General features: G+C 27.4%; 1 protein-coding gene and 1 long non-coding RNA gene across 2 annotated transcripts in view; one reads left to right on the top strand and one right to left on the bottom strand.

The window, feature by feature from the left end:
• Nucleotides 1-7,952, bottom strand: part of LOC139426012 (uncharacterized) — a 17,007-nt gene that overhangs the window by 2,836 nt on the left and 6,219 nt on the right. The window lies entirely within an intron of this gene.
• The window catches only part of LOC107447644 (peptide 1-like), a 20,085-nt gene continuing 12,706 nt past the window's right edge, over nucleotides 574-7,952 (top strand). Inside the window, exons 1-3 of the mRNA XM_016062607.3 lie at nucleotides 574-703; nucleotides 3,775-3,894; nucleotides 7,221-7,317. Coding sequence (XP_015918093.1) covers nucleotides 3,847-3,894; nucleotides 7,221-7,317 — 145 coding nt within the window. The 5' untranslated portion in view covers nucleotides 574-703; nucleotides 3,775-3,846. The remainder of the gene's footprint in view (nucleotides 704-3,774; nucleotides 3,895-7,220; nucleotides 7,318-7,952) is intronic.

The following is a 7,952-nucleotide window of genomic DNA, read 5'->3' as shown; positions in this document are numbered from 1 at the left end:
TATATATATCAATGAAGACAAGGAAGATAAAAAATGAGAGAAAAACGAAGAGAATTAATAAGTTTATTAACTGTGTATAAGCTGTATATAGAACTCTTAAAATAAGTTTAAATATTGAGGAAATATGGAAAATACTAAAGATTAATTAAAAAAGAAGAAGAAAAATTCTAAAAATAAAATTATTTTTAAAAAACATTTAAATGTTTTTTTTTGTATGTTAAAAAAAAATATTGAAATTCCAGAAAATAAAATAAAGAAAGAAGGATATAACCTCTTCATCAGCTCACACGGTTATATCCACAAAAAAGAGTGCTTTCTAATATTGTATTAATATAGCCAAAGCAAAATATATCAATACAATAGTGAGAGAAGCACTTAAATTTTTTTTTTATGAAACGAAAATAGAACACATTAATTAAAAACTATATATGAAATAAAACAAATCAAGCAAAAAACAGAACATAATAAGTGAAGGAAATATTAACAGAACACGAAAGGAAATTTATAAGACGAGGAGCGAATTCCAATGAACTATTACCCTAGGTATCTAACATATTAAACGCTCTTCAGTATTGCAGTAAGAACGTGCCATAAGAGATCTTTTTATTTACGCTTCTGTTTTCATATTTCGCAATCTGGCAATCGTATTATAAAAATAGTTTAAATCATTCTTAAATCATTACTCGCTGTGATTCCGGCACGCGTAAGTTAATTTGAATTAGCTCCTAGTCTTATAGATTTCCTATCGTGCTTTTTATATATTTCCTTCACTTATTATGTTCTGTTTTTGATTGATTTGTTTTATTAAATATATATAATTTTTAATGAATGTGTTCTATTTTTGTTTCATAAAAAATATTTTGAGTGCTCCTTACACTATTCTATTGATATATTTTGCTTTGTCTACATTAATACAATATTAGAAAGCACTCTTTTTTGTGGATATAACCGTGTGGACTGATGAGGAGGTTATATCTTTTTTTCTTTATTTTGTTTTCTGGAAGTTTAATGTTTTTTTTTTAAGATGCATGAAAAATATTTTTTAAATGTTTTTGAAAGTAATCTTATTTTTTTCTTCTCCTCTTTTAATTAATAGTATTTATTTTCTAATAGTTAAGCTTCTAAATAAATATTATTAAAAGTTGTATATTGCACAATTAAACAGCGCCGTCCATTGGCAAAAATATTAAGTATTGAGTACTCATAATAAAATATAAATGTATTTTATAACTGTATCCATTCTATCACGTGGACTTGTTGACTAAAAAAGAAGAAATGTCAAAATATTAAAAAAAATATTAGGTTTTCTAGCAAGTTGAATAACTTTTCTGAGAAAAGAAGTCTAAAAAGAATATCTTTTTTAGAAAATAATTTAACGAAATTTTGGGGCTAATAAATGATCTGAAAACATTAAAAGAAGTGTAGATGTAGTGTATTCTTGATGATATATAATTAAAGAGTGCTAAAAGGAAGTATTTCAATAGTATTAAAAGAAAAACTAATAACATTTGAATACGAATAAATTTTTTTACAAATGTCTAAACTTTTGAGTGTTATTCGCTTCCCAAATATATCATGATTTATTCATTACTTTTTAACTATTTTTCCCAAGTTAAAAATGTCAAATTACAGCTTTTTTTAACTTTTTAAAAATCGCTATACATATAGATTTATAGAATAGAATAGATATAGATTTTGTTTAATAATTATATATATCCAGACTAAATTGTATTTTTTACTCTTCCTTACCGGAATTTCAATAAAAACACTATTATTAGATAAAATATTATGAATCCTATGGAATAATAAAAATTATGTAAATTTGAAAATATTTCAATCAAGCAGTTTTTATTTTCCGATGAAAACACCATCTGCAAAATGTCTAGCAAATCTACCATGCAAGATTTTTAAGCATCTAAAAATGTAGAGAAAAATATGTTAAGTAAATGAAATGAAATATTTAATTTTAAATGAAGATAGATTTATTATTCTGATAAGAAAATTTTGCCTTTTAACGATTTAAAACTCATTAAAGGAAAATTTACAAAACTTAGTATTAATTTAAAGGATGCATAACTGATGAAAGTTTAATCTAGTCAATGAAGATAACTCCAAAACCAAACTCCACCAAACAATAGACACGATTTGATAGGAAAATAATTAGTTTCTTCTAATGATGAATCACAAACACCAGAAGTTTTAGAAGAAATTAAAGCAGGCTATTCTTTAACAGGATCAGATCGGGAGAGGGGAATGTCGAATATCCAAGTAAACCAACCATCGCATACCGTTCCAGAATCAAGAGAGGCTATTTTATTCCAAAATCCTTTCAAAAAGCATTCGCAGCTTTGCGTATTTTTATGAAGCCTATTCATGTCTGTTAGTTTTTGTACAGATATTTAGTCCCGTTTTTTAACGGACAAATTTGTTGTTCCCGTTTTATAGAAGGCTTTGGCAGTAGTGGTGGTGATTTGTCGTTCGTTTGTGCTTCTTGTGAAAGGGAGATTTTCTCCAGAGATTTTGAACAAAAATTTCGTTAAATCGTTTAAAGAATACTTATGGAAAAAACAAATATGACCATATGTAGAAGGTTTTTTCCCCCAACAAAATGCAATCCTCCCTTTGTACAATAATCGCGATATTGTCATATTCGATGCACCTATGTGCATTATCTGTAGCCGGAAACTTGTGCAAATCCCTTGCTGATGAACTTGTCTTCATAATATCACCAACCGATAAGCATTAAATATTTCTATAAAGTTTGTGATATTTTCACTTAAAAGATAAAAATATAAAGTTAGTTCGAAAATTTAAAGTTCGTGATCCGAAACGATGTGAAAATTTTACTATTATTATTCTCAGTTGATATTAAAATATTTTAGTAAAATAATTTAATAAACTTGAAGATGTAAAAAAAGTAAGACAATTTAAAAACCTTAAAATTCAAATGCAATTTGCTTAGATAAGAATAAGCACATTTAATTTACGTTTAACATTACCACAACATAAGATGCTGAGTCCACGATAACGTAGCTTTCAATTTATGTATTAATTATAATTGCTTAATTGTTTTTATCGTGATAGTTTATTTGTCTAATTGTAAGTGTTTAATTGTTCAAATGTAATTGTAATTTCATCAACAAATTTTACACGTTTTAATTTTTTTCTAAAAGGAAATTTCGTATTTTTGGCACTGTACCGGAAAGTGGTGATTGTTAAGAAACCAGTCCATAAAAACTTGCAAACTGCTGAAAAAAAAATACGATCCAAATCGGCGCTCTCGTTTTCAAATCGTAAACGAGCATGCTTCCAGACATTTCGCTTTAATCTATATAGAGATGAATGACATAACTCCAGGGACTTATATTATATTTAAAATAACATAAGTAAACCAGAGTGTACTACCCTGTAAATTTTAACTACTACCATTTACTTTTTTATTCGTGTTTTTTTCATCATATCTAATAGAGTTAATATAATAAATGGATGCAGATGTATTCCAATTCTTAGTTCTTGATGTCATATAATAAATAGTTATATGGAGGCATAAAACGAAACTCATGCTTGTAATGTCGTACTCACCGTTATTTAAAAGCAGCTGAAATAAATAATGTTCTCCTGTGATCTCCTGACTGCGATTTTAATTAAACGATTAAGTGTAGCTTTTTATCTGAATGAACAATCTTTATTATATGTTCACATAATAAAAATTCCAATTAAGGAAAATGTGACAATATGTGTAAATATCACATCTATTTTTATATTTTAACGTAGGTATATAAAAGAGAAACAACAGTGGAAGAAATATAACGTACCATTAAAAACGACTATCAGCTACCATAAAATATGAAATTCCTTGGCTTCATGATAATATTAAGCTTGGCATTCATCTGTGTAAGTACTAAAAATAATGTAACTATTTCCATTAGAAAATTATGAGAAAAATGCGGTCTGATGGTGTTGCTCGAAACAGACTTGTGATTGTAAAAAATTACCACAGTTAAGTAATTTTCTTTGGTAATTATTCTTTTAGAGGGCTTTAATAAATCTATTATCACATTATTTAGGGTAGGATTCTCGCTACTCATATTTGTTAACTTGATACCTATGAAATCAGCGCCATTTACCATAATTCCAAACAAAATTACTGGTATTACTTTTTAAGTATTTGAAAAAAATAAGAATTATCTCCAATTAAATTTATAACAACTGCTAATGCCTAACCAATACAGAAAATTCCATTTTGTAAACATCTTTCCCAAATGACTGAATTGAAATTTATCAACGGTTTTTAGAATATAGGTCTAACAACGTCCCTTTCAACCACTGTCTAAATTTCTGGATGGTAGACAAGTAGTTCTAGAATTATGAAAAAGACACACACACTAACACTCATAGACGCACAAACTCTTCATTTCATCTTAGACTATCTGAATTTTCTTCCAGAAATAGCGAGTTCTTCAATCCGTTCTCCTTAAAAGGGTAAAAGTAGATCAATCAATAAACGAGGAAAATAATATCAATCAATAATGCAACAAATATTTCTATTAATAAATGATTTCTGAACAAAATCAGGTGTAAAAGAAAAAGTTATTAGCCAACGTAAGTATTGAAGCTAAAATAATTCCAATTTTTATTTATTTATTATTATTCTTTCTCTCGCTGGTGACTTTACGTTATTAAACGAAGAAAAACATATTTTTAGTAATTCATCCTATCAAAATTACGATTCATTGTATTCAGCGTCTTTTGGAATGCTAATATTTGAGGCTAACTCGTAATGGTCAAAATTTACCACATCTTATGATTTTTTTCTGGTACTTATATATTCTAAAAATTCGTAAAACGCATTTTCCCACATAATCTATGAAACTACACAGTATTCATGTAGTTTTAATAAGTGCCAAATATACTAATTTAACTAACATCAGTATACTTGGTATTGATTAAAATTGCACTATTCACCATAATACTAATAGTGTCTATTACTAAAATTAATTAAGCATCATTGGTGTCAATAACAGTATGACAATTTTCTACGTTTGCCCTAAACGAATTAGAACTATTTTTGAATTAATTTTGCTTTATAATTGGTAGCTCATAATTTCATTTTAATTAGTACCCATTAATAAAATTAATTATGCATCATTTGGCTTCAGTAATAGTCTAGAGTTATTTACTTTCCTCCTACTTGAATTAGTACCATTTCTCCATTAAAATTCTTTAGTTTAATCGAAATACGTTTTAAAAGCATAATTATACATAAAAAAAATTGTTGTTTCATATTACTTAAATATTGATATGGGGCGTATTCCACTTATGCTACCACGCTCACATTGATCATTAAGTACATCTGACAAAACTAAACTAATTAAATATATCAGAAAATGTAATAAACTCATTTTTTTTAAATAAATGAGAGCTATAAGTAAGCAAACATCACTGACTCTATCCTCAGAATGGTCAGCAGTTTCATTTATATCAATAGTGCTAACTTTTAACCAATAGGAAAATTTTAATTTTTAAATGTCTCTCCTGATCTAATTGAAATTCTTAAGAGGTTTTCGGATCGTGGAATAAAATTGTCCCCTTACCCTTTGTTCAAGTTTTAGGACAATAGACGAATTTGTTCAATAGTTCTGGAGAGACACCTATTAAAAAAACAAAACTACTCATTTTCTTATATTAGACTAGCCTCATACCCATTGTCCGTAAGTCGTGAAAAAAATTAACATATTCAGTACAATTTTATGCACTGAATTAAAAAGTATATACCAACACGATAAATAAAGTTTGAATAATTAGATTAATCAAGCAAATATTTAGTAGCTCATCCCATCAAAATAAAGATAAATTGTATTCAGTATATCATTTGACGTAATACTGTTTACCAAAGTTAAATTTTTCCAACATGAAACTCTTACGAGATACCTTAGTGAAATTTACCTCAGTGAAAATTGCATCACGCAGAGATACTGTAGTACTTCAGCTAGTACTAATGTCTAACTAATATTAGAACTTACACATTATAAAACTTGCTGTGTGCTAAGGCGTGTTTTTACATTCTTATCTTTTGTTTAATTTCAGATGACTTACGATCCGGCTAAAGAATAATCTGTAATACAATAATGCACTATATTGTCAATAAGTTAAAATATTTTTTTTAATCCCTAAAAACTCTTTTATATTGCATTTTTAACAATATTCGTCATTTAAAAAAATTTACTTTGGAATGACGTCAATTTTCTATGAGGGTTAAATTAACCCTAAATGGTGGTTTTAGGTAAGATCAAAATACGGCTATTATTGTATTAAATCCTGCAATTCTGGTGTCGACATCTAAGCATTTCATAGAGCTAAATTAAACAAATAACTAAACGATTGCAGCGATTTTCATAAATTTAATTAAAATTAAAAAAATGAAACTAAAAACTCAGCAATCAAGCTGTTATTTAATCTTTTTGTCATAGCGAGGGGTGAAAACTGTTTAAGCCAGTATTGCCATTTTGCTTCGCATTGAAAAAAAGGCGTAACTTTTCATATGCCTTAAAAATCGAGTAAAAACTGCTTATGTATTTCCCTGTGTTATTGTGTTATTTCCTTAAACTTTTTGCTGTTGTTAAAACTCGTAATAATATCCCTACTCTAATATTACTTCATTTTTAATAAGCTAATGTGTAGGATAGGGGTTTTACAATACGAGTTTTATTAAAAAAAAACTTTTTTTTAAAAAAAAATGAAAAGACGAAAAGAAAAAAAAGTATTTATTTTTTAAAGAAATTACTTGCATGAAACTATTTTCTATCAGAACTGAAATAAGGACGACATAAATTATTTTCGAATTTCTATCGATTTTCTTAATAAAAAAATAATAACAGCTTTGATTAGAAAAGAACGAAAAGAAAAAAAATAAGCCTGTTAAAACTTGAGTTCAGCTTAATACGCTACTAAATCAATCTTATAATTTGAGTTTATGAAATGAATAAATATTTAATTATACTGCGCTAAATGGCACTGTCTACTTTTGTTGGGCATTACACACATTATTGTGAGTAGACTTGTGTTGCGTGACACTCACAAACACACATACATTTGATGTATTTTGTTAAGCTTTTTAAATAAAATTAGTATGTGATTTGTCAAACAAATGTTTTCTTTTTCTTGAAAATGATTTCTGGAATAATGATCTTTTTTTTTTGTTTCTGATGTATTTTCCCAAGACTGCTGAGTCACTGTGTGGTATGCGATCTTGTGCGGAGGGAGAATGCTGTTTTGCACAAGGAATACTTAAAAAGTGTGTAAAGAAACCATTAGAAGGTAATTATAATGACCAATACGCTAATACCTAATCACAAACAAAAAATTATGATTTTTCCCGAACATAGTTGAAATATATCTGAATCAATCAAATCACGCAAGTAAAATACAGAAAAAAAAATCGGGATGAATACGAAACAAGAAATCCAAAATTTTTCTTGCTTTTGTACAACTGATGAATACGTGCCAAAACCAATACTTGTTTACAACTTAGATAAAATGTAAGCAAAACCAAGCTGATAGACCAATTTATTATATTTAGTTATAAAGTTTAAATTGATTTAATTAAATTTAGCCACGGATTTGTCCGGGCAAATCCGTGGCTAAAATTATTTGCAAAACAGGCAATTTATGTTTCTCTATCGCAAGGAATAAATCATTTTCGCAAGGCTAAAATTATTTGTGAAACAGGCAATTTATGTTTCTCTTTTCTATTTTATATTTTTTCTTAAATAAATATTTATTTTCCAGAATTATTTATGGTCAACTTTTTAAATTATCCAGTATAATATTACCTTGCGCACATCCATTTCGGGCCTGTCCTTGGTAACTAACAAATCAATGCCCAGCATAACAAATCACTTCAGCAATGTATATGTATATATATATATATATATATATATATATATATATAT

Source organism: Parasteatoda tepidariorum, chromosome 7, assembly GCF_043381705.1.
Source record: "Parasteatoda tepidariorum isolate YZ-2023 chromosome 7, CAS_Ptep_4.0, whole genome shotgun sequence".
Taxonomy (NCBI): Eukaryota; Metazoa; Arthropoda; class Arachnida; order Araneae; family Theridiidae; genus Parasteatoda; species Parasteatoda tepidariorum.
The sequence above is the reverse complement of the archived record's forward strand: the minus strand, read 5'-3'. Positions and strand labels throughout refer to the sequence as shown.